Consider the following 27,216-nt stretch of genomic DNA (forward strand, 5'->3'; position numbering starts at 1 on the left):
CCTGGTACAAGCTGCAATAAATAACCTTGTACGTGTGCTGTTTCACATACAGAGAATTTAAACTTTATTTATGATCACCTCTGGATAATTCTCTAATCTGTTGTCTTCTTTGTTATAGAGCAGTTGTATCTGAATAATTACCTGATTTTTTTAAAGTAGAAATTTAAAACCAAGGATAACATAATTTGGTTAAGATAAGAGTGATCAATCTTGCATTGATATACTTTAGGTGCCTTTTCATTCTTTCGTGCATTTGAGTTTTCCCAGTGCCTTGGCTTTGTTTTATTTTATAACCACTGACTGGGTCAAAATATTTTGATGTCAAGGGTTGCTCTTTGCTGTTGCTATTTTTAGTTTTCCACTATATTCCTGGAGTTAAGAAATGAGGTAGAGATTTTTTTCTAGACAGAGATTTAAAAATAACTGGCCTATTAGGTTAAGTTTGAATTTATTCTTTTAAAAATATTAAAAGTAAAAACATTTTATAAAAAAATTAAATACTACATGATTGCCTATCTGATATTTCCTACTGCTTTCCTAATCATCAGAGTGACAGCAGTTTGATATTTAAGCCTTCCAAATGTTTTATATTACCTATAATTTTGTTTATAATACTTTTAAAAACCAAAAATATACTCTATGTAGTGTATGAACAAACTCAATATTTAGAAATATGGCTCAAAATATTCTACTAAATGATAGTATTTAACATGCAGTATATTTGTTTCAGAAATGTCTTGCCCCCTTGAAATATCCGTGGTTTCATTCTAAGAGATCTTCAATATAAAGTGTTATGCATCCTGCATGCTTTGTTGAATTACTTGTAAAATGTCAAGATAACCAATTTGTGTGGCCTACTTAGTATTTGCATTTATAGCAGACTGCCTTTCTGATTCATATTTGACAGTCATGGAAGAGCGGGGTAAAACGCTTAAGAGAAGGGAGAAATGCAGATGCTTCTCCCCTTCCCCCTTTTTTACAGTGTTGTAAATTTTTTTTTTTTAAATTTCAGATAGGAAAGGAGAGGGAGAGAGAGATAGAAACATCAATGATGAGAGAGAATCACTGATTGACTGCCTCCTGCACACCCCGCACTGGGGATCGAGCCCCAACCCTGGCATGTGCCCTTGACTGGAATTGAACCTGGGACCCTTCAGTCTGCAGGCTGATGCTCTAGCTACTGAGCCAAGCCGGCTAGGGCTAAAATTTTATATACACTGAGTGGCCAGATTATTATGATCTCTGAACGCATAATAATCTTGCCACTGTGTGTGTGTGTGTGTGTGTGTGTGTGTGTGTGTGTGTGTGTGTGTGTATTAGAGACCCGGTGCATGAATTTGTGCAAGGGTGGGGTCCGGCCAGCCTGGCCACGGGGAGGGGACATGGCGGTTGGCCGGCCTGCCTGCTGGTTGAACTCCTGGTCGAGGGGACAATTTACTTATTAGCCTTTTATTATATAGGATATACACTGAGTGGCCAGATTATTATGCGTTCAGAGATCATAATAATCTGGCCACTCAGTATGTGTGTGTGTGTGTGTGTGTGTGTGTGTGTGTGTGTGTGTACACATATATATAATTTTTCATTTTATTTTTTCCTTTTTCATTTATCCCTTCTATGCCCTCTTCTACCTCCACCCCCTGCCTGTAATCACCACACTTTTATCCATGTCCATGAATTCTCTCTCTTTTTGAAAATTTCCCCACCTCCAACCCCTACCAGAGCTATCTGCCTGCTCTCTAGGAGTCTGTCTCTATTTTGCTTGGTAGTTCAGTTCATTAAATTCCACACATGAGTGAAATCATATGGTACTTGTCTTTCTCTGTTTGGCTTATTTCACTTAGAATGGAGATATTTTCTCCTGGTCCAATTTTGTTTGTTCTGCAAGTTACCCATGGAAACATTCTCATTGAAAACCGAATAACAGTATAGTGGTATTCTCACTTGGCTTTCAGTTGAATGACTTACTTAAGGCTTTACAGACAGTGTCTAGTGGGAGCAGGCTGGAAGACCATGAGAGGATGTGTTTCCTTTTTATTTTAACATTCCACTTCTTATATGTATTGGAAGTATTTTTTTTAATGATAGATGTTTAGAGTGTTTGTTGTAAATATGTAAATATTGTGAGATGACTCAATTTAAGCTATTTTTGAGTGTTAACTGATCAGTGTTGTCTGTACATCTAAGCCTGTAAATATATCTGCACAGAAATAAGAGGTTTTGTTGTTGTTTAGGGGTGAGAGATTAAGTACATTGTTTTGCATCCTATCTTGGCAATTGTTCTTGCGTGAAAATTTAGAATGGGAGCAGTTAATCCCTTTTAAAATACACAGCATGCTGCCTCTTGGGACAATACAACCTCTGACCTTTTGTACCTGTGCATGTTAAGGGGCTAAATGGTATCACGTCATTGGAGGGACGCTAAGGAAAGTTTTTAGAGTATGACACACTTAGTCAATGGTAATTATTAATTATCCATTCTTGTACTTTTCTGTGGGTTTTTTGTTTTCTGTCCTAGCCTTTCCTCCTTCCTAAGGACATAGGATTGCTATAAGGCAATCTGATTAACCCACATAACTGTCTTTATATGAAAATGTCACATGGTCTACACAGTCTGCTTCCTACTTCCATGGAGCCATAGCAAGTCCTTTTCCTTCTCTGCGTTTCCTATATTGAGTACCAATCCTTTTGAGTCATACACAAGTACCACTTGATATCCAAATGTATTTGATTCTATAGTTTGGATATGTAACCTTCAAAAAGTAAGTGTGGATATCAAGAGATTTGCATTCCCTAATATACTGAGTCTGGTTCTGAGTTTCGGGTAGCAAATAGTGAGAGTTTGGATAGCAGGGAATTTATTTAAAGTAATCAGAATGATTCAGTTCCTGAGTTTAAAGATAGGAGAATGGATACTGAGAGTTTAGATAACAAGGAACAATTGTATATGAATCTAGTTTGTATACACTGAAAAAAAGCTATACACAAAAGTACAATACTTTAGACCCAAAGTTGGAAGAGACCTTAAAAGATCATTTACTCAGCCTCCTGTTTGATTCTTTCTAAAACAAACTGATTGTGTATGGACATTGAGAGTGGTAAGAAGCTGACTATGCTATGTATTACTTTAGTCTCTTCTAAGTGCTAAGGAGATGCTGGACAATAAGAGGAACCACAAAGAAAATGGGAATGGTTGAAAGTTTGTCTTGCTAAATTAAAGAAATACTATAATTGGATGGGCGAAAAAGTAGCTTCATTCTAGAAGAATGGTGTTCATTGGAGAATTAACAGTGTTGTAATCAATGTTAATATTATTTAATTCTCTCATCTCCAGTCGTCTCTGTTGCCTTCTAAAGCACCAATAGAAGCATAAGGACCTTCTAAGAGAAAAAAATTAGACTATTTCTTTCCCTTCTTGAGAGCTATTTTTTCCCTTTCCTGCTTTGGAAGGTTTATTGGGCTTTGCTTCCATCTGAGCCAGAACATTGCCCTGCCCATTTCCTGTTGCCCATCCTTTGCCCACTGTGAATGACTGGTTTCAGGTCCTCTACTCCCTCCCTAGCCCCAGCCCCTTGCAACTCATTTCTAGTTCTTCAGCCTCTTCCCGGACCATCCTTTTCCTGCATTCATCCTCGCTGTGATTCTTTGACAGAGGTGTTATGGGACGGGGCCTCTCTGGTGGGAATGGCTTGCTGAATGAGGTTCCACATTCTGGGGTCCTCTGTGTACTGCACACCCAGCACAAACTTCGTGTGTTGATCCATGCCACCCGGGAAGTTCACATTGGCCTGTATAATATCAGCCAGCCCTTCCTCAGAACCTTTGTGTATCTTTTAAAAGCGTGGATGTCCTCCTCCAGTATGTCTCCCAGTCATTGTCCCCTGTTCTCTGCTTCTGGGACACTGCCCTCTAGTCTTTGTCACATAAAATGGACTAGACTTTCCCAAGTAACTGGCAGTGGTCAGGTGTCCTCCTTGTCAGCCTTGCCCACCTAGTCTGGGTGCATGTGTTGGGACACCATGTGGAGGAGGTTTGGGCTTCATAACCTGCAGGGTTAAAGGTCAGCCAGTTGAATTTTTCCTTGCCTGGCTCCAGCAGACCCATGCTGGGCAAGGGTCCAGAATGAACTATAGCTGAAGTCGAAGACCTTGAGGGAAGGGAATTTGTGCATCTGTCTCTATCTGTGGCACAGAATCTTCTGTATAATAATTACGTAATAGTTACTGGTGATTATAATGCTCCTTTGAAAGTTAAGTTAGAAGTTGGGAAGGGAAGTTAAACCTGAAATTTTATTATTTTAAAAATAATCTATACAATATTTTATAATAAATATATTTAGTCTTTGTTGAGCTGGAGAAGGGAACAAAATTATGAAGGTAGACTTTCACAAGTGTAAAGCTAGAATGTCCTAGGGCCGTGGTCAGCAAACCGCGGCTCGTGAGCCACATGCGGCTCTTTGGCCCCTTGAGTGTGGCTCTTCCACAAAATACCACGGCCTGGGTGAGTCTGTTTTGAAGAAGTGGCGTTAGAAGAAGTTTAAGTTTAAAAAATTTGGCTCTCAAAAGAAATTTCAATCGTTGTACCGTTGATATTTGGCTCTGTTGACTAATGAGTTTGCCGACCACTGCCAGTTCCTTGGGAAAGTCTAGGACAGTGGTTGGCAAACTCATTAGTCAACAGAGCCAAATATCAACAGTACAACGATTGAAATTTCTTTTGATAGCCAAATTTTTTAAACTTCTTCTAATACCACTTCTTCAAAATAGACTCGCCCAGGCCGTGGTATTTTGTGGAAGAGCCACACTCAAGGGGCCAAAGAGCCGCATGTGGCTCGCGAGCTGCGGTTTGCCGACCACTGTCCTAGCGTATTTAATTTTGGCCTGGTTTTTCCGTTGTATCAATAAAAAGTGCTTATAACTTTGATTGGCTCTTGGTTAATTTGTCAGTGGTACTACATGCTAAGTCTATAGACATGTTTTTTGACAATTTTATGTTTAACTATAATCCAGTCTATTATAGCTCAGTTAAGTGTTTCCCTTTAAACATAGGGCCAAAGTGCAAAGAACAAAAAATAAAGCATTCTGTATTGATATCTAAGGGTCCCTCTCACCCCAGACTTTCTTTAATTTCTGATCAGGAGGGTCTTTCTGTGGAAGCGAATATATATACCAGTTACTTAGTAACTTCCATAGAATACCAATTAAAAAATCTTTGTTGTCTCAGTTCTTATCATGAGATTTTTGAATGGTCTTCTGTGGATTACAAAGAAAAGCCTATAAGCACACTTTACAAAGAATGAACTTAGCTGTAATAAGAATTCAGTCCTTTGATAGGAAGGCAGTCTTACATACTTTTTGGCTATCTCCTACAATGCACCCAATAGTAGGTCCTCACTATATATTGATTCATGAGCCAATGAAAATAATTTCTTTTTAGGGTCCTGATGAAGAAGCTGTTGTGGATCTTGGCAAAACCAGCTCAACTGTGAACACCAAGTTTGAAAAAGAAGAACTAGAAAGTAAGGTTGTTTACAAACACTTACGCTTAGCAGGATAAATTACTAACGAATGTTAGTGTCCTTTGGGTTTTACCTACTATTTGTTGAAGTATTTGTTGTTGTTGTTGTTGTGAGGTAGAGCATACATTGAGAGGGGTGTTCAATTATATTTTCTTAATATAATTTAAAGATTAATACAGCAAACACTCATGTAAACGCTACCTATGTCTGCAAATAGAACATTCCATGGTTATATACTCTTTGTTGAAAGTATTGGCATAACATAGATTATATAACACAAACTTCATTAATGGTTACCATTATTTAACTTGGAAAACTGAAATGCCAGTTACAAAATCAGTTAATACTTCTATTTTTTTTTTTTTTCATTTCTAGCAGGATGGGTAATTTGTATTAAGAGCAAACTAGAGTACCAGCCTAATAAAAGCCACAATCATCACTAGTTGTCATCTAAATGTTCATTTTATAGGTCTGTTACATCAGCTTTTTAAAATGCTATAATAACCTCAGCGTAGAATTGTGGAGCAAATGAATTATTTGCCAATCTTTCTTCCCCAAGCAGAAAGAAGTGGTTTCTTTCCTTTTTTTAGAATTTTCTTTTGAAATAAATTTAGATTTACGGAAGAGTTGCAAAGATAGTACAGAGTGTTCCTGTGTACCCTTCGCCCAGCTTTTTCTGTTAACATTTTACGTAACCAGAACAAGTTTATGAGAATGAAAGAATTAACACTGGTATAAGTCTATTAACTAAATTACAGATTTTATTCAGATTTCACCAGTTGTTCCACTGATGTCATCTTTCTGTCCCAGGATCCATTTGAACAGTTTAGGATCCAATAATACATTTAGCTGTTGTGTCTCCTTAGTCTCATCTAATCTGTAACAGTTCTCCATCTTCCATGACCTTGACTCTTTTGGAGAGTAGTGGTTAGATACTTTGTAGAATGTATGGAAGTTTGGGTTTGTCTAATGTTATCATATAAATAGACCAAGATTACAGATGTTTGGGGAACATACCACAGAAGTGATGAACTCTTCTCAGTGTATTATATCTGTGGACATAGGATATCAACATGACTTCTTGTTGGTGATGTTAACCTTGAACACTTAGTTAAGGTGGTGTTCATGGCAAATGTTTTGGTAGACTTATCTTTGGGTCTTTTTGAGGACACATTGTTAAGTTAAACTCTTCTGTGAAAACTGGTGTCATTTGGGGTCATTAAGGACATGGAAAGAGACACAAGTGTTCTCCACATTTACCTTCTGAAATGGAAAAAACACCCTGTCTCTTAAATTCAAATTTTAAAGTCTAGACTTACTAGGGCTTCTAGAAAGAACCTGTTACCTAGACGGTTATGGTTAGATTCTGTGAATTACAGGGACTACAGACATTAAGATTTTTTAGCAGTAATGTTACTAATTTAAATGTATGATGATACATTTAACCCATCATTTACCATTTAATGTCACACCTCAAATATTTGTGACCTAGAATATGAAGAGAGGCATTTTACTGTGTTCCTTGGCCTCCTTTGGTTACCCCAAGGACCCTTAACTTTGTATATATTTAAATTTCAGTATCAAGTTTGAGGGAGAGATTAAGTTTATCTCAGAGTTTGACTAAATAGGGCTTTGATGAGAAGTAAGGGTGAAAGAAAACAGAAAGAAAATTGTAACAGACTACTCGGGGGGCAATAATAAAAACAAAAACATATCATAAAACTTTAGCTTTCAATCTTTGGATTCTAGCATGTTTTTATTTTATCTAAATTGCAAACTCATAAATAAATCATTTATTTCTAAATTGCTAACTCATAAAATTTATTTTTGACTTGGTGCATCAAGGCTTGTTTACAAAAACCCGTTAGTACTAACTGGGGTAACAACTTTGTAATTCCCAGTGCATAGCAATGAGAATCTGATGCTTTAATTTCCACTTTTCTTTGGTATTCAGAAGAAGATAGTTTCACTAAGATAAAATTGTAAGATTACTGATTTTTGTTATAGTTGTGGGCTTTTTTCCCCCACTTTTCTTGAGCTATAATTCACTCAAGATTCACATTTTCAAGTAGATAATTCATTATTTTTTTAGTATATTCACTATGTTGTGCAACCATCACAACTTTCTAATTCCAGAAGTTCCCCATCATTCCAAAAAGAAGCACTTTATAATTGGTTTTTAAGTTTGGGATTTTCTGGTGAAATGTTTTCAAATAATTGATATTTGATTTCTATAGTTCTTTAGTACTTACCAAAAACTAGGTAGAGTAATGGGTACTGGGAGATGTTTGTTTATATGTTTTTATTGATTTCAGAGAGGATGAGAGAGGGAGAGATAGAAACATCAATCAATGATGAGAGAGAATCACTGATTGGTTGCCTCCTGTATTCCCCCTACTGGGGATCAAACCCGGGACCCAGGCATATGCCCTTGGCTGGAATCGAACCTGGGACTCTTCAGTCCACAGGCTGACACTCTATCCACTGAGCAAAACCAACTAGGGCTAACCAGTTTTATTTATGTATTTCAGCATAATACGTTGCTGTAGGTCTGGTATCTTTTTATTTAAAAGGTGATTATTTACTTTATTGACATTAACATATTGGCAACCAAAACAAGTCAGAGTGTCACCTTTTTTCAGCCTTAGCTGGGACGAGTGTCGGGCAAGTCAGTTTTTTTGCTGCTCTGTGCATGTTTGTAAATGACTGTGAACTCTCCATCAGTTTGGGGTTACAAATAAATTTTATCGAATTGGAAGATTTGCAGATACAGAATTCATGAATAATCAGGATTGACTCTAAAGATGAGATCTTGAATTTCTTGAGGTATTTATTTTCTGACCATCTTATGGAATTTGTTAGGAAAGGAATGACATTTCATATTTCAGCATATTGTTTATATGATTTTTGGTATGTGAAAGCAAAAAGCAGCACTATGCCGATGTAAAATAAGAGAACAGGAGACTAGCTTTTTAAATTATGTGAACTTCTATGTAATTCTCTTCTAGCATAGTAAATTTGGTATACTTTTGTGCATATCACTTTTTTTCTTAAAAAACCAGTAATATGTTTTTGAACCATTTGCTAGGTCACCGAGCTGTATATATTGGTGTTCACGTCCCATTTAGTAAAGAGAGTCGTCGACGTCATAAGCATCGTGGACACAAGCATCACCACCGGAGAAGAAAAGATAAAGAGTCAGATAAAGAAGATGGACGGGAATCTCCTTCTTATGGTAAAAGAAAACAGTTCTTTCCTGAAAAGATTTTTTTTTAATTGAATGTTTTCTTTTAAAAATTGTATGTCTGCAATAATTTGGACACATTATATGCATTGAAGGATATTAATTGAAGTAAGAATATTATTTTCTACAAGAAAAATACACTGAGTGGCCAGATTATTATGACCTCTGAACGCATAATAATCTGGCCACTCAGTGTATATCCTATATAATAAAAGGCTAATATGCAAATTGTTTCCTCGACCAGGAGTTCGACCAGCAGGCAGGCTGGCCAACCGCCCATGTCCCCTCCCTCTGGCCAGGCTGGCTGGACCCCACCCATGCATGAATTCATGCACTGGGCCTCTAATACACACACACACACACACACACACACACTGAGTGCCCAGATTATTATGTGTTCAGAGATCATAATAATCTGGCCACTCAGTGTATTTAGTTTATAGGTTAAGGTCTACTTGGGGTAAATTCGAAAAGTAGGGGGCTTTGTTTTCATTGTATTCCAGCCTTGGAATTGTGAAAGTTGATTTTTGGCACTCACACTTCAATTTAGTAGGGTCTTATTTATCTTTTTCTATTATATATTTTATTATTTACATGAGCAATGACCAAATATCTGGAATTTTCAGGCTCCTGAAAGAAATTGAATATTTTATTTAATTTTTAAACATTTTGGCCAGAAGATCTTATTTACTAAGCTGGATTACTTGATTATTTAAGCAAAAAAGAGTGCTCTGATTTGATAATATTGTTTAAGGAAGGATGGGGTTTTTGTTTGCAAGTAGAGAAACATAGAAGTACCAATAGACAGAGAAAATCAGAAGAAAAAGGCATATAGTAGAGGAAAGAGAGTGTTATCTGATAATAAATATTGTTTATTTAAGTGGTCCTGAGAGGTGGGAATGGTCAGTTACACTTAGTTGGTAGTGGTTTTTTAGGACAACATGGGCCCACATGTCCCTCTTTACACTAGTGTGTGTGCCTTCCAGCAAATCTCTGTGAGTTGCATCCCTATCGACACTTGAGTGCTATAGTAAAGGAACATTTTTGTGAAGAGGGAAAGAATTAATGTGTATAATACAGCTACAGTATGAACATGAGAAAGAAAATACTGATGGCCTAGTAATATTAAGTGCCAGTTCTGTGCTAAGCATTGCACCAAGCCCTTAACATACACTTTTTTATTTACTGTTCTCTGTATTTTTTAAGAGATGGGTATTATTGTTTTCATTGTATAGATGGAGAAACTTCAGCTTAGAGAGGCAAAAAGGTGGGCTTAACAGCCTGCATTAAAAGATACTAATAAAATATTTAAATGGTCATATAGCTAACAAAGGTAACATAGCTAGCAAAGGAAAAAGATCACTAGTGAACTTTGATGATGTAAAGCAATTTAGAAGTATTTTGCTGTTCCATGTCATGTATTCGTCCAGTTTAGGATATCTTAGGCTGTTCTGTGAGTGGATCAGTATGTGTCTGTAATTCATACTGAATAAAAAGGCACACAATATTTTTATAGAAATGCTATTGACTTAACTATGAGTAATGTTTATCTGTTCACTTGGGTGGGTGATTTGATGGTTCAAGCTAAGTTATGATATTTGAAGTCTAAATTCAGTGGCTTGAAAATAAATTTGGCGTAGGTCATATTTATGACTTTTTAATGGAATAACTATCCCTAGAAAAGTTTTATGCTGCTGAGGTTGGTTTATTTTGGTTTCAACTGCCAATATGTATCCTAGAAATTGCTATGAATGAAGTCCCTTCATTCTTTTCCCCACTCTTTAAAAAGAGATTATAGAGGACTTTGGCTTCTGACATGATGGAATAACAGGACTAATTCGATTTGCCCTCCCATTTTAAATAGCAAAATGGGTAAACTATACGAAATGGTAATTTTTAGACATTGGGCAACAGGCAGCACAGGTCTCTGAGCTCTGAGAGAGGATAAGCAAGTTAGATGAGCTCTATGTTTGCCTTATATTGCCCTCTTTCTGGAGTTTTTTCTGTTCAACTTTCTTATTTTGTTCTCTGCATCTCTTAACCTTTTGTGTTTTTCATCTTATTTGTCATTGATGCATTCTGTCTGATTTCCTCAGATCTGCCTTTTTCTTTAATAATTCCCTCTAATTTACTCTTTAACCTGTTCTGATACCTGTTTATTGCATCTACAGGTGCATGAACGTTTGTTTACTTCAGTGTATATTTTGAATTTGAGGTTATCTCTTATGTTCAGCAGAATTTGAATTTGTTTTTAATTATTGCTTATTGTTGTTTGATAGTTTGTTTCAACTGTCCTAGACTAGAATTTATGCACATTTCTCTGTTTGGAGATACCATACCGCATAGTTAGTTTAAATTCGGATGCCATGCATGGGGTATTTGTTTCTTATCATGACTGACCTGCCTCCCTAACCTCAGCTGACAGAGTTTGGCTTCTCCATGATAGTAGGAAAAGTTGGTTTCTATATACCCATAGTTTGGGTTTTCTCATGTTTTTTGGAACTTGGAAATTTTCTTTTTTTCACTCTTGAACTTAGCTACATATAAATTACATATTTTTTAATGTTCTATTTTATTTAACATTTCCACATATTTTTAGTGAGGGGAAAGTCCTGTCTTTGAGCATAGTATTTTCCATGGCTTTAGATGTTGCTTATTTTCATTTGTTTGTTTTTACATTAATTAATTTGTTTTTACATCAGTTAGTTACAAGATTCGTCCTGTTATTTTTAACATAATTTTTCTTTTTCATCTGTGATGTGATCTTTCTGTGTACTCTTTTTTTTTTTTGAGCACATTTATTTATAACCAAAGGATTTCCCTTTCAAAACTTAATTTAATCTTTGAATGGAGAACAGTATTGAATGTATTTCAATTCTTATTTCGTTAAGACACACCGTCCCAGAGGGTTCAGTTCATCCTCGGGACTGAGGATGACGATGAGGAGCACATTCCGCATGACCTCTTCACGGAGATGGACGAGCTGTACTACAGAGATGGCGAAGAGTACGAATGGAAAGAAACTGCCAGGTAAGCAGCACTAGGTCTCCGTAAGAGGAACTGCAAAGATAACTTGTGACTAATAGATATTGTAGACCATTAGCCTTATTTGTAGAAATGTGTTTCTCTTTAAAAGAACAAGTTTACGTTTATCATATTAAAATAGACCAATGAAATTATTATTATTTAAAAATATTTTTATATATTATCCATTTCAGATGGCTGAAATTTGAAGAGGATGTTGAAGATGGTGGTGACCGGTGGAGTAAACCCTATGTGGCAACTCTCTCTTTGCACAGTCTTTTTGAACTAAGAAGTTGCATCCTAAATGGAACAGTCATGCTGGATATGCGAGCAGGCACTCTAGATGAAATAGCAGGTTATAGCAAATTGATGCTTTTATATTTAAGTTCTACTGAAATGAGAGGTTCTTAAATAAGGGAAATAAAGTAAAATTTTTAGGCCTTGCTATAGCCATCCAAATTAAAAATAGTTCAGTCACCACAGTAATTTATAAAATGGCATCACCATCCATCTCCCCATCCCCTACACCCTCCTTATAGACTAATATATTCATCTTCCTAGAACTTATTACTTCATGATATTTTATCTATTTGCTCATTGTTGCTATACCTCTGGAAGAGTGAGAGCAAAAACTTAATCTGTTTAGCTGACTGCTGTATTTCCAACATATAATAGGTACTCAGTAAATAGTTAAATGATTAAATGAATGAGTTAAAATATTCATCTACAGTTTTGGGGAAAAGTATGAGGCGACACAATTAAATACCTTCACTTCTTAGGAAGCCAATATTATTGAATATTCAGTTTAATAGAATTTATTATATTCTTACCAGGAAAGCACTTTCAACTATAGGGAGGCTATTAGTGTGTAACAGTGGCTTTTTTATAAATAATAGTACTTATTAAAATAAGGCTCTTTATGTAATTTGTTCATTTTTATTGGATAATGTTCATATTTATCTTGATGCATACATTATATAGTACAAGAAAAGAATAATGCTTTCCAGAGCTATGTAAGAATATCATTTTCTTAGTACAGTTTCACTTACAGTTTATTCCATGCTATAATCATTCAAGTGTTAGTTTATTTATTTCTTTGTTTATTTTTTCTTCGAATAGATTTGGTATTGGACAACATGATAGCCTCTGGCCAGTTGGATGAGTCCATTAGAGAGAATGTCAGAGAAGCTCTTCTGAAGAGACATCATCATCAGAATGAGAAAAGATTCACCAGTCGGATTCCCCTTGTGCGATCTTTTGCAGATATAGGCAAGAAACATTCTGATCCTCACTTGCTTGAAAGGAATGGTGAGATAAGTTATGGCATCCAATTTTTTCTAACACTTCTATTCTAACAGCATTCTAGTATGTTACAATTAGCATTTGGGGAAAGAAAAATATTTTTTCCCCAGATAATTACACAGGCCATTTTCTTTTTTGTTATTTTAAAAAAATAGTGTTATTTGTTTATTTTTAAGATCTCATTTCTAAAATGTTTTTTCAATGTGACAGAATTATCTGTAGAAATCATTTAGATAAAAATGAAGCATTCACTCTATTAATACGGCACACTTAAGTATCAGTAATATTTAAATACTATCACTATATCTAACCCTGAATTCCTTCTCCTTCCTGCTTTTTTATTTGTGTTCAAGAATTCTTGTATAATTGATTAAAGAGGCTTAGATTATGATCTATAAATTTAGTATAATCTTTTTAAAATTCTAAATCTTAGATCTGAACTTTATTACCTATATTAGATTTTTGCTAGTGATTTTTTTTTTAATTTTTTTTTTTTTTGTCTCTTGAATATACTTTATTTCTGGGTATAAACAAGTGTTTTGGGGTTGGTTTCCTGATTTCACTGCTCTTTCTTTATACAGTTTGTGAAAAGTTTTTATGATTGATCCTATCTTATGTTAGAAATGACCTAATTGATGTCTTCCACAGACCTATATATTTCCTCTCTCCACTCTCCTTCCTGGTCTAGCAGTGGGGTTATATGTGTGGTGTGGGGAGATTGTTTTTTTTTGTTTGTTTGTTTTGTTTTGTTGTTTTAGCCATTTACCTTTGTCACTATCTTAAGGCTGGGACACATGGAGGCCTTGCCTTTCCTCTTTTTAAAGCGGAGGATTACATCACTGGGGTTCTATTTTGGCTGTCAAAGAGAGCTGATGACAGCGACTCTGAAAACCCAGGTGCAGAGGGTTAGAGTTGCTTATGAGGGTCACTGTTTCCTCTAGCTGCTGCTATTACCCAAGGCTTAGGAGGATTATAGTGAAGAGGAGTGGAGGATGGGCCACAATGTCTTTCTATCCCTAAAATAATAAGGCTTTTAAGTGTTCTACAGGCAAACAGCCATAGGTGACAGGGTTTAATTTATCTAAAGTTGACAGTAACCATTGTTAGCTTAGGGTAAAATACTTGAGTTCATTTTCTTCTGATCATTTGACCACTAAAATAAAAGTATTTTTTTCTTTCTTTTTAAACTTTATTTTTATTGTTGACACTATTACAGTGTTCCCATCCCCCACTCCTTTACCTACCCCACCCAGCTCCCATCCCCCCAAAGTCTTTTTAATCTGTTTTACATTGGGCCTTTGTACACTTAAGGAAGCTTAAGAATAATTCTTTTATGGTCCTAAGTTCAATTTAAAAGCACGCCATGTATGTCACATTTTGCCTCTCATGTACATCTTTCATGTATTGTATATTCTCTACTTCCATGAAATGGGCTCATTTACCCAGAGAGACCCTATGAAATCTTTATGCAGTGGTTCCAGATTATTCTCCAGTTGTCATTTCGTTTCTTTTAATCATAAGACAATGGCTGTTTTCTTTTTTAACAAGGGAATTGTGTTGTTTCATTGCTTGTATTGTAATTTAACAGTTTTCCTGCATGTATCTTTATTTTTTAACTAAACACACTGGTTGTTTATGGGTTGAAGATTAATCTTTATTTTTAATATTTCTGGGATCTTTCGAGCATGTAGCTTTGATTACTTAGACTTAGATCATATGGGATTGATAGTTACATTTCTTGTTTTCCTAAAAACAATGGAATTTTATGAAGCTATACTTCGTAGTATAAGCTATTACTGCTGGTAAGTTTTGTGTTGGGTTCTATTTCTTAGATTTTTGTATTATGTTCTTATTTAATATTTATCATTTATTTAAGCAGCAACTTTGCATTGATATTGTTCTTTTTTAAAAAACCACTATTGGACATTCTAATTACTAATAATATTGTCCACTACCTTCTACATTAACATTTTTGTTGTTGTTATTTTTTTGGATACACCTTCAGGGAACTAATTACAGCTTAAACAATTTTTCAGTGACTTTCTAACATTTAAAAATCTGATTGCCTGATAGCATGATTTGCAGTGTTGGGTCTGGAAAGCTTGCTATTTACAGTGTGAATTGATTTTTTTGGTGTGTGTTTCTATTTGTCTTCTGCAGTGAACTTCATCATTTTTCATTTATTTGTTTTATCTCAGGGGAAGGCCTTTCAGCCTCCCGCCACTCTTTGCGAACAGGCCTGTCAGCCTCAAACCTTTCACTGAGAGGAGAATCACCTTTATCTCTTCTTCTCAGTCATCTTCTCCCTTCTTCGAGAGCTGGAACCCCTGCAGGCTCGAGGTGTACAACCCCAGTGCCCACCCCTCCAAACAGCCCTCCTTCTAGCCCTAGCAACAGTCGCCTGACCTCCAGAAGTTCCCAACAGAGTCAGCTGCAGGTCCCAGAACTACTGGTTTCTCCTGCCAGTGATGATATTCCCACAGTAGTAATTCATCCGCCAGAGGAAGACTTAGAAGCATCGAAAGGCCAGGAGCAGAAGAATGAGGAAAATGTTGACATAACTCCAGGCAACTATTTACAGTCCTCCCTGCGTGGTGCTTTCTGCCTCTGGGTCACTTGCACTTGGAATGCCTTTTAGCACCGAGCTTTAGCAGCATTTGTAGATGATGCTTCTAATTTATTTTGACTTCTGCATGGTTTTTCCCCCCCTTTACAATATATTTTAGAAAAAAATAGCATTATTAAAAATTTTAAGTTATAAGAAGACCACATAATTTAATAAGCCCTTTCAAAAATTTTCACTGAAATTTACAGGTCCACCTACATTTGAATGGTTCAGGAAAACGTAGAAGTTTTGATACATAATCTTTTAATTTGCCATGATTTTTAGAAAATGGTGGCTTTTCTTATGCATTAAGGTGAATAACACATTGTACATGAATGATAATGAGGTGAGGTGCCTTTTATCTACCCTTTGGTGCTTTTGTCCAAAGAATGCAGTATGTTTTAACCTTTTTGACAATAATAGGATCTAATGTTCTTTTTCTCATTTTGTCTGAGAAGATTGATGTTCCCTAAGGACTGCCTCAAATCATCATTATTTCAAGATTAGTATTATATTTTGGAATAGATTTTAGTTGTCTATTATTTAATTAATGTCATAACTATCTTTAATCCAAATTTACCTGGAACTTTTCAAGACCAGTGTTTATGTAGTTGTGGCTAGAGTATATTTTTGTATGTGAATTAGAAAAATTATTTCTTAATGGATAAAAGTTTTGTAACTTATTTAAGGTTTATGTATTATGAAAATCTTGGCTCTTTTATGTTAATGATATGTACATTGATACATCCATTTATGCCCAATTCATATGAAGTATTCTTTAGTGACTACTGACAGTCAAGTATCAATGTGATATGTACAAATACTACCTACTGCTTTTAATCACATGGTATTATCACACTTATGTATAATACCGATAATATGTAACACTTCAATGGTAGTTTATAGTTATTAAATTAGCCTATTTAATTGGTATAAAAATTTGTTAGGTGGTTACAGCCATTTTCAGAAACTCAAACTCAGAAAAGTTAAATAATTTCCCCTGGATCATACTAGCTAATAAGTGACAGCGTAAGTAGCCTGACTAAAAATCTCTATATGCAAGCCTCACACCCTCTTTATTGGCTATATCCAAACATGCCAAATACATTTAATAAAAGCTCATTGTACTGCCCTGGCTGGGTGGCTCATTTGGTTGGAGCATCGTCTCATATACAGAAAAGTCTCCGGGTCATGGCACATACGTAGGTCGTGGGTTTGGTTCGGGTTGGAGCCTGTACGAGAGGAAACAAATTGATGTTTCTCTCTTTTCTCTCTCTAAAGTCAATAAACATATCCTCGTGTGAGGCTTGAAGGGAAAAAAAAAAGAAAGCTCATTGTAGTTGTCAAAAAGTGTTATACTTTTAGAAATAAAAACATTAGAAGTTTTATGGCTAAATAATTATAACAGTTATGATTGTAGTTAAAGCCACCATTGTTTTATAGTTTGTTCCACACATAGGTATAGTTGCTTTTCAGATATCATATTTCTAATTCTTTGTATGATATGATGAGGTTCATGCTAGTATTCCTATTTCACAAATGAAGAAAATTAAGACTTAGAGATGTTAAAATTATATTGTAAATGACCAGAGCAAGGACTTGAACTCAGATCTACCTAGAACAAAATCTGTATTTGTTTATACCAATATCTCAGTAACACAGAATATTTCTTTTTTTGCCAGCTTCTGTGTTATTAATAATGAGGGACTACAAATTTTATCTAGGGAGGAAGTGACATAAGGGTCTCAATAGCTTACTAGGCCATGCTGTTAACGGATAAAAGGAGCAATTAACTGAGAATTGAGGAACACAGTTCTTTTCCTCCTCTGCAGTAAGTATGCCAGGAGATTTATCAGCCTTTCTAAAGGAAAAGAAATTAGAATGGAAGATAAAGAATTTCTAAAGATAAGAAAAAGCTCACAATTAATGTTAAGAAGATAGCTATAGAAGGTATGTAATTAAAATAATAGGAGCGGCTATATATTATTCTGTGTTTAATTACCTTTGGTGTTTAAAGCACCTAGAAACTATAGTTTAGTTTTCTTGGAGTCTGATGCTATGTTAGAGGAGGAAGTAGGTGGCCTCAGCATAATTTTGGAAAGACTAATGTCATAGATATTTGTGTCATGGGTCATGCTTTGTGCATACCCGTAGTTGAACAGAAAGTGGTGTCTCCCATTAGTGGTTCTTTCAGAGAATAATTATGTAAAAGAGGTAGACTCATTTCTAGTATTTGTAACTATCTTCTAACTCAGTGATTTTCAACCGGTGTAGTGTGGCACAAGAATTTTTTAAACATGCAATACCTGACTGTTTAGTCAGGGGCACTGATCTTTTTTTCCTTGGATTGTCAAATGAATAAATGACAACAGCTAACACAACAGTAGCTCTCCGGTGTGAATGCCTGGTCTCGAACCATAAACATATAGGTCATATAATAGGTTTGTATCTTATTGGTCACATCACATAATAATAATAGTAAGGTTGCATCTGATTGGTTAATTCTTGGTACCAGAAGTCCTTATACAAGTATAGGACCTGATTTTTTAAAAAGTCACTTTGGAGCAAAAGGGTAGGTAATAACTATTATAATTTTTTATAGTAAATCAAAGTTATACCTACTCTTTTTTTTTTTTTGTCAGATAAGCAAATATATTTTTTCGTGTGCTGCAGAATTTTAGTAATTAGTTTATGTGTACCATGAAATGAAAAGAGTTGAGAATCACTGTTCTAACTCAAGGTTTCTCAGCCTCGGCACTGTTGACATTTTGGGCTAGACCTTTCTTTGTTTCGGGGGCCTGTGCTGTGCACAGTAGGGTATTTAGCAGCATCCCTGGCCTTCCTTCACTAGCTGTCAGCAGCACTCCCTAGCTGTGACAACTCGCTTGCTTTTTTCTCGAGCTGCTACCGATGCTAACCGTGTCGAGTCACACTCGACATCCGAGTGCAAAAGGTTAGACATTGCCTCTTGGGGGACAAAATCTTTTCACATTGTGAACCATTGCTCCAACTGCTTCTACTTGCAAACTTTTTTTTTTTTTTAATATATTTTATTGATTTTTTACAGAGAGGAAGAGAGAGGGATAGAGAGTTAGAAACATCCATGAGAGAGAAGCATTGATCAGCTGCCTCTTGCACACCCCCTACTGGGGATGTGCCCGCAACCAAGGTACATGCCCTTGACCAGAATCGAACCTGGGACCCTTGAGTCCGCAGGCCGATGCTCTATCCACTGAGCCAAACTGGTTTCGGCTACTTGCAAACTTTTAATGACAGAAAACTCTTGATAACTTTGATTTATCTTTCTCTAGTATGATTGTTGAATCTCAGTATTGATGTTATATGTACACATACTCACATTTTTTCATTTTTCTTAAAGCAAAGAAATGTTGTCCTTCTGAGTTATCCATGCTAATGGTAGTTTGAACTTTGGGGACTTTACTCATTTAATTCTGAGCCCTAAGAATTTATTGCAGGAGCAGGGAGATTTCCTTTACTGGTGGAGAAAACAGCTTTAGCTTAGCTGAGATTGAGAAAGGCTACCTAGAGAAGATAATGGTGGGAAACTAGCACTTACCTGGCATGGCAGTTTTTACAGGTTAGCTAAGAGACTTCAGGTCACATCTTCTGGCATTACCAGCAAGTAGTTCCATATCATTTCTTCTTCCCATTCCTACCTTATCCTTACTTTCCCCCATAATCTTCTTATTCCACTCTTCTCTCCAATGTGTTTGCTGGGACTGTTCTGGGAAACTGTGCACATGTACTCTTTGATTACATATCTACAGATTGAATATTTTTAGTAGTTACAAGTATAGATGCATTGATGCTCTGTTGTACTTGCTGCCAGGGCCTTAATGATATTCATCATTGTGTGGGAGTTGGTGGAAACTACTGAAAATACGAGTTAACTTTTTCCCCTCTTGGGCATGTATTTTAATAAAAAGACTGTCTTCTGGAAATTTAGGGACAAAGGTCAAAGAAGAGGAATCTTAATGACTTTTCTGTACTAAGCTAAAATGCTAAAAAAAATAAGTTAAGTTTTAGGAAACATTTATTTCAGAATTATCTTAACACTTCCAGAGAATGAGCATATTGCTAAATAGATTGGATATGCTTTTTCATACTGAGATTTTGGGGCCACAGTGATATCCTAGTTTAGTTATTTAATAGAGAAGTGGATATTACAAAGGTCTTCTCTCATTGAGTTTAAACAGTAAACCCGAATGACTTAGTTTAAGTTATTAGTAATAGAATGTTATCTTCTAGAAAAATGAAAACTTTCTTAGATGTATCAAATATATGTGATGTGAGTTCCTGTGGGTCACTAGATTGCCCTGTGAGTGGTAAAATCTGTCATAAGTCTTGTGCCTTTTCTCCTGTGATACTTAGTGTTTTATATTCTTGAACTAGAAATTTTAGGTGTTTTGAGATGAAGTATACCCAATGGTAGAAATCTGGATTGTATTTTAAAATTTTTGAGATTTGAGCTTTTTGCAAAAGTCATAGTGGTAACAATTGGTCATGTTACAGGGTGTTGTTAGGTTATTTTATTGTTGTGAAATTGTTGCTGCTGACTGTCATTTGAAATGAACATACTAATGCTGGGACATTAGTGTCATTCAAACAAGCTCATTTTATAGAATATACTAGAGGCCCAGTGCACGAATTCGTGCACCAGTGAGGTCCCTCGGCCTGGCCTGTGGGATCGGGCTGAAACCAGCTCTCCGACATCCCCCGAGGGGTCTTGGATTGTGAGAGGGTGCAGGCCAGACCGAGGGATCCCACCAGTGCACAGTCGGGGCCGGGGAGGGATGCAGGAGGTTGGCCAGCTGGGGAGGGGCCACGGGAGAGCTCCAGGGCATTTCTGGCCCGTCTCACTCAGTCCTAATAGGTGGGACCCCAGCAGCAAGCTAACCTACTGGTTGGAGCGTCTGCCCCCTGGTGGTCAGTGCATGTCATAGTGAGCGATTGAGCGGCCTTAGCATATCATTAGCATATTAGTCTTTGATTGGTTGAATGGACAACCAGACACTTAGCATATTAGGCTTTTATTATATCAGATATCTATCATTTCTAATCCAAACAAACTAATTTTACAAGTTTACCTGCATCTTAGAGGTTGCATGAGTTAAAGTCACATGGCTTACAAAGTGGCAGAGTGCTTATTTCAACACAGGTCTGTTTAATTAAAAAACCCTTCCTCTTTAGCCCTAGCTGGTTTGGCTCAGTGGATAGAGTGTCCTCCCATGGAGGGAAGGGTTCCGGGTTCGATTCCAGTCAAACGCATGTGCCTGGTTGCAGGCTCAATCCCTGGCCCTGGTCACATTGATGTTGCTCTCTCTCGCTCTGTCTCTCCTTCTCCCTTCCACTCTCTCTAAAAATATAAATGGCAAAAAATTTCCTCGGTTGAGTATTAACAAAAACCCCCCACCCTTTCCTCTTTGTATTTATATTGTAAAAAACATCGCTATTATAAAGTGGTATTCTTTTAGGAATAATGACAGTTGGCAGCACATAAATGTTACCCAACAGAAATGAAAATTATTGAGGAAACTGTTATGATTGTGGAACATTGTGGTACATTTAACCTACATTTAGTTGATCTAGCTCTTAAATTTCCCCGCGTTACACTTAAGATTTATCAGAAAACTTATATTGTTATTAATGCAAGCATGTGAAGTTTAGTTAGGCATCATTAACCTCTGCAGTTCACATGTATGTTAGCTATATTGGAAGTGTAATCTCTAAACATTTGTAGTAGTAATCAGACTCACGTCTTCCCTCTTCTGTGGTTCCACACCTACTCACTTTTTCTTTTTGCAAAGGTCACCATTTTTGTAATTGTATTATTAAAAAATGTTAAAATATATAGCTTTAATATTGCTTAAAAGGTTATTTTGGTCTTGCTGGTTTGGTACTAACACTTGGCACTTTTTTTTTTTTTTTTACCTTGCACACATTTGCTTTTAATAAACCATCACTTTCAGGAGATGAACAGAATCAGTGAATTTTCTCCTTACTAATTTGGAATTTATTTATTCTCGAATACAGGTATTTTGGCCTCTCCACAGTCTGCACCTGGAAACTTGGACACTAGTAAAAGTGCAGAGATTAAAGGTAATGGAGGTGGAGGAAGCAGAGAAAATAGTACTGTTGACTTCAGCAAGGTAATTCTGTCATTCACTGTACATTTTCCTAATCATTCTTACTAAGAAAATCGCTAGCAGTGAGCCTTTATTAACATTGATTATAATAATTTTTTTAATAGACTGGTGATTACAAACCTGCCTGTGATGCTTGGGATAGGTTAATTTAAGGTCCAAAATTGTAAGAAAGGTTACAGTCTCGGAGCACTTGAATAACACTATATGTTACTAGTTTTAGAAATTCTGACTAAAGAATATGTGAATGATACGGTATTTTCTTCCGTACCTTCCCATAGATACCATGAAACTTTAGTACCTTTTGAATTCTAGTCATTAATCTGAAAGATTAATTCTGGGAATGATGTTACAGCAATGGTAGTGAAGTCAGCCTTTTTCTGGCTGTAACGTGATTCCAAAATTACTGTCTTATGGCGTCAGCCGTTTCTGGTGAAATTAGGCATGTTCAGGGTGGAATGGCTGCAGGCTGTCAGTACTTTTTGGAATGTCACTGGGAAGCATATTGGCGCTTCCCCATGGGTAGGTTAAAGGCATGGATTTAAAAACAGAAAATGTATTTTTTTTAAAAAAGGAGCAAAAACTACAAGTTCAAATTACAATAGAATTTAAAGAGCACTTTATGAGTACTACTTCCGCATAATTGATTCTAAAGGCCATTTTAATATAATGCTGTTAATTTAATTTTCTACAGGACTTTCAATGCTTTAATATTTTTATATCCAATGTCAGACATTTAATTAAATGTGATTATTCCAAGTAAGATTTGTTCAGTCTTTCATGATGCAAAGCATAGATCACATTTTGTAGAAAAGGAGTTTAAATGATCTGTGCTATGCAACTTAGCTGCGTTTCGTGCTCTACAATCATAGAAAGCCCTGCATATGGGACATTGACTACGGACAGGCTGTTGTGCTAACTCGGTTATATTTTTACCGGTGCTCCTGTGATTTCAGACAAGTGAAAAGTGTTCAGGAACTAAATTCAAGTTATTCTTATGAAATGAGTCCATGAGTATAGTTTACGTTATAGATCTCCTCTAGACATGGCAGCTGCCATTTATTTTTGTTCCTCTGTCACAGTTTTGCTTTTTTTTTTACTTGGCCTATTCTTGTGTACACCTCCGTGTCTCCTGTTGGGCAGGAGTCTGCCTCCTGGCACTGTAGTTGTGGCACACTGGGTGTGGGACTCAAGAGGCCCGCTGTAAGTGCTGCTTTCTTGTTAATGGATAGCCCTGTCAGTGGTTGTTTAGTGACTTGTGTGAAACTGTGTATAAATGACGAAGCTCCCATGCTTTGATATTCTGTTTGTGACCTTTCCTTGGTAATTATACACAGACATCCAAATTTGATTATGTGGCACTACCGTGTATTTATACCCGTAATGGCTATTTATTTTCATTTTAAGTAAAAAAATAAAAACAAAAATTTCCCCCCATTTAGTGAAAATACTGGGGAATGCTCAGAGTTCTTTAAAATAAGAAGGACTTATAAAAAAGACAAAGGGACTAACTCATTTCTAAGATGAAGTAATAGATTATCATGAAGTGAATATTTTTTAGCACTGTGTATAATTTCATGAGCTATTGCTAGTTTGTGAACTATACTTTTGTCTTTAAATAATTTTTATTTAATGAATAGTGCTGTGTTCATTGAAAAATTTTTTCTCGTTTCTATGTTTGATAATTTAGATCTCTGAAATAGTAAAAATTATGACAGTTGAAGCAATTGGGAGTATTTTTTCCTAGATGTATTTTGCTTGCTTTTTTTGTATTTGTCTATTCCATCCTTTGTGAGAATTTTGACATTTATACCTTCTTTAGATCACCAGTTTAGTCTTAAAGGCATCTTTACTGTTTCCCTCTAAATAGTCCCTTATAAATACCATGTAAATTTTATTTTAAATGATTATTTATTTGTCAATAGGTTGATATGAATTTCATGAGGAAAATTCCTTCGGGAGCCGAGGCATCCAATGTCCTGGTGGGAGAAGTAGACTTTTTGGAAAGACCGATAATCGCGTTTGTGAGACTGGCTCCTGCTGTTCTCCTCTCAGGGCTGACTGAAGTCCCTGTTCCGACCAGGTAAAGAGTTCGTTCCAATGAACGTGCTCTCAGCATGTCCAAAATCTTAAGTTTTTTCCTACTGCAGGAAGGTATTTTGTTATGTATGTAGTAAAAGGTCATTTTAATTATTAATGTTGCCATTGTGCCAAAGGCTTTGACTACTAGGGGATAGAAGTATAATCTCTCTTTTTATTTTTGAATAACTTTTTTTTTAATTGACTTTAGAAAGAGGAAGGAAGGGAGTGTGAGAGAGAGTGTGAGAGAGAGAAACATTGATCTGTTGCCAGGACTGGGGATCGAACCCAAAACCTGGGTATGTACCCTGACCAGGAATGGAACCCGCAACCTTTCTGGGATGACAGTCCAACCAACTGAGCCACACCAACCAAGGCCAATCTCTCTGAAACTAAAGAAAACAAAGGGGTCGGGGGAAGGAGTATATCTATAATACTTTCAACAATAAAGATAAATTTAAAAAAGTAATTGCAGCATGAAAAAACATTGCATTGATAGCTTTATAAGAATTTTGGCATCTCAGGAGTTTTGGTTTAAAAAATGGTTCATTTTAGATATATGATCTGTGCAGGCACTGGAGTCAGAGAAAATGGAATTGAATCCTTGCACTTCCACTTTTGTGGGAGGTTCATTGACTTAAATTTTCTAAGCTTCATTTGTAAAATGAGGATAATAATACCTTATAGTTGATTAAATTGTTAATGCCCCTGAATTGACAAAGAGCTTTGTTTTGACCTGACCAAAATCTTCTGTTCAAAATACATTATGAGTAAAAATGAAAATAGGGGTAATATCCATAAGAATAATTATCAAGTTGTTCTATAAAGAGTAATCAGTTCCTTAGCTATTGACTGTATAAACTTAATTCAAAATGAGAATAATTTAAAAATATTTAAAAATTATTTTTATAATAGTAAATCTGAGGAATTAATTGCAACTTGATTGAAATGTACATACCTATTTTCAATATGCTTTACTGAGGTGCATTAATGGTGTAGTGTTAAGATAAATGAGAAAAATAATTCTATAGATTCATATTAACATTCTCATAAAATAGGAAGATGAGTACTTCTAGTTTGGATAAGTGTAAATATTAATATTTTACTGTCGTTAATAAGGACATAATTATATAGGAAGTTAGTTACTTTTTATTTAGTCACTATAAATAAATAAAATCAAGTAATAGTTGGTTTGTTGATAAATTTGGAGCTGTAGATAAAAATTATTTTTCTTTCCAAAGGAATTATTCCCTTATTTACTACTATACTAATATTAGTCTTAATCCAGATTATATTTTGAGGATTTGTGGATTTTTTTGTGTATACTCTTTAATTATTTTAGTAGGCAAACCTTTTAAGTACTTCAATGGAATTGGTATTCACTTATTTATTTACTTATTTATTGTCAAACAGACCAGAGAAAATTGTTTACTGAAATTCAAAACAATATAGAAGATTATAATTTTTAATGTAAAACACTCCATTCCTGAATTACTCTCTTACCCTAAGGAAGATGGGAAGTGATAACTTAGTAGGAAGTTAATTATGAATGCCTTTCCTAGTTCTGTGATTTGCTTTAGTCTGAGTAGAATTGCCAACTTTTTTCAGTGATTGGGGTGGGAAGATGATAAGTGTTTTTGTGTTGATACTCAGTGACTTTTTTTTTTTTATGATTGCTGAGATTTATGTGTATATGTTGTTTATGTTTAAATGCCTATATTTTAATGTTTTCTTAGGTTTTTGTTTTTGTTACTGGGTCCAGCAGGCAAGGCACCACAGTACCATGAAATTGGAAGATCAATAGCCACTCTCATGACGGATGAGGTAATTAAATACCCTTTGAAGTGGACACTGATTATGAAGCATATACTATATAAAGTCCCCTTTGAAGTGGAATTTCAAATTCTTTTGGACATCAATAATGAAGCATATAATATTTATTAAATTATAGTTCTCTTTTATAACGATGCTTAAAAATTGACCTTGCTGTATGTAATATTTTATCTCATATTCACTCTTTTTGTTAATTGAATTTATTGGGGTGATGTTGATAAATAAAATTATATAGGTTTCAGGTATCTCTCATATTCACTCTCTTCCACTGTTTTGCCTTTGTTACGGTCTTCAGGATGATTCTGTCAGGATCAGTGGTTATTTCTTAGTGTTTTCTTTATTTTCTCCCCTACATTTGAAATTATTGATCCCCTTCTAGAAATTACCGTATTTTCCGGCGTATAAGACGACTGGGCGTATAAGATTTTTCTGCGTTAAAAAGTCGTTTTATATGCCGGAAAATACGGTATATTGGACTATATTGATGGGATTAGATATAATGGATTAGATATATTGGACTACCGTATTTTCCAGTGTATAAGACGACTTTTTAACCCAGGAAAATCTTATACACCCAATCGTCTTATACGCCGGAAAATATGGTATCTTCATCCTGGATTTTAGGATATAATTTCTTTTGGGTTTCCTCGGGGCTTTGTCTTTTTCTCTTTTCCCCTTTTTTCTCTCTAGTTTCTTTTTTCCATTTGTAAACTTCACCTTTGACCATGACCTGTATTGATCAGGACTTCTCTGTCTTTTGGAGAGGCTCCAGCCATCTCTGCCATGTGTCCCTAAGGCAGTGGTTCTCAGTGATCGCGACCCACAGGTTGAGAACTGCTGCTGTAGAGCCTGAGACCATCGGAAAACACAGATATTTACATTACGATTCATAACAGTAGCAAAATTACAGTTATGAAGTAGTAACGAAAATAATTTTTTGGTTGGGGGTCACCACAACATGAGGAACTGTATTAAAGGATTGTGGCATTAGAAAGGTTGAGAACCACTGCCCTAAGGTATCTGAAACCCCAAATATCTGAACCTGACCTCCTTTGTCTGTCCTGTCTCGAACAATTGGTCACCAGATTCTGTTGATTTTACCTCCTTAATATGTTTTGCATCTAATCTGCCACCTCCACTGCCATTTCTCTGGTTTACACTCTTCCTTCTTCTCTTTGGTGATTGAAAGTGGACTTTCCGAATCTTAGGATAGTCTCCTCTGCACTACCAATTACATGCAGATTTCAGTATCTCATTATCTTGATCCAGATATGTCAATGCCCTCTTGTTATATACTTCTGTTTAAACCTAAAATCTCTGTCATTGTCTGAATAGGGTCTGTCTGATCTGGCCTCTGCATACTTCTTGAAACTCCTATCCTTCCCCATTTTGCCCTGGCCACATTGGTTTCCCTTTTGTTCCTCAGATGTGTTATGTTCTTTTCTGC

The 27,216-nt window shown here is 35.8% G+C and overlaps 1 protein-coding gene across 4 annotated transcripts in view; it reads left to right on the plus strand.

Annotated features, from left to right (window-relative positions):
* The window catches only part of SLC4A7 (solute carrier family 4 member 7), an 89,864-nt gene that overhangs the window by 27,242 nt on the left and 35,406 nt on the right, over positions 1-27,216 (plus strand). For 2 of the 4 annotated variants that reach the window (XM_079795422.1, XM_079795423.1), the window contains exons 2-10: positions 5,437-5,518; positions 8,607-8,753; positions 11,654-11,792; positions 11,981-12,141; positions 12,906-13,094; positions 15,287-15,655; positions 21,748-21,863; positions 23,783-23,940; positions 25,673-25,760. In XM_079795422.1, coding sequence (XP_079651548.1) covers positions 5,437-5,518; positions 8,607-8,753; positions 11,654-11,792; positions 11,981-12,141; positions 12,906-13,094; positions 15,287-15,655; positions 21,748-21,863; positions 23,783-23,940; positions 25,673-25,760 — 1,449 coding nt within the window. The remainder of the gene's footprint in view (positions 1-5,436; positions 5,519-8,606; positions 8,754-11,653; positions 11,793-11,980; positions 12,142-12,905; positions 13,095-15,286; positions 15,656-21,747; positions 21,864-23,782; positions 23,941-25,672; positions 25,761-27,216) is intronic. The other 2 variants (XM_079795420.1, XM_079795421.1) reach the window with 1 other exon arrangement.

This window comes from Cnephaeus nilssonii (assembly GCF_951640355.1).
Source record: "Cnephaeus nilssonii genome assembly, chromosome: 17".
In the NCBI taxonomy this organism is placed as follows: domain Eukaryota; kingdom Metazoa; phylum Chordata; class Mammalia; order Chiroptera; family Vespertilionidae; genus Cnephaeus; species Cnephaeus nilssonii.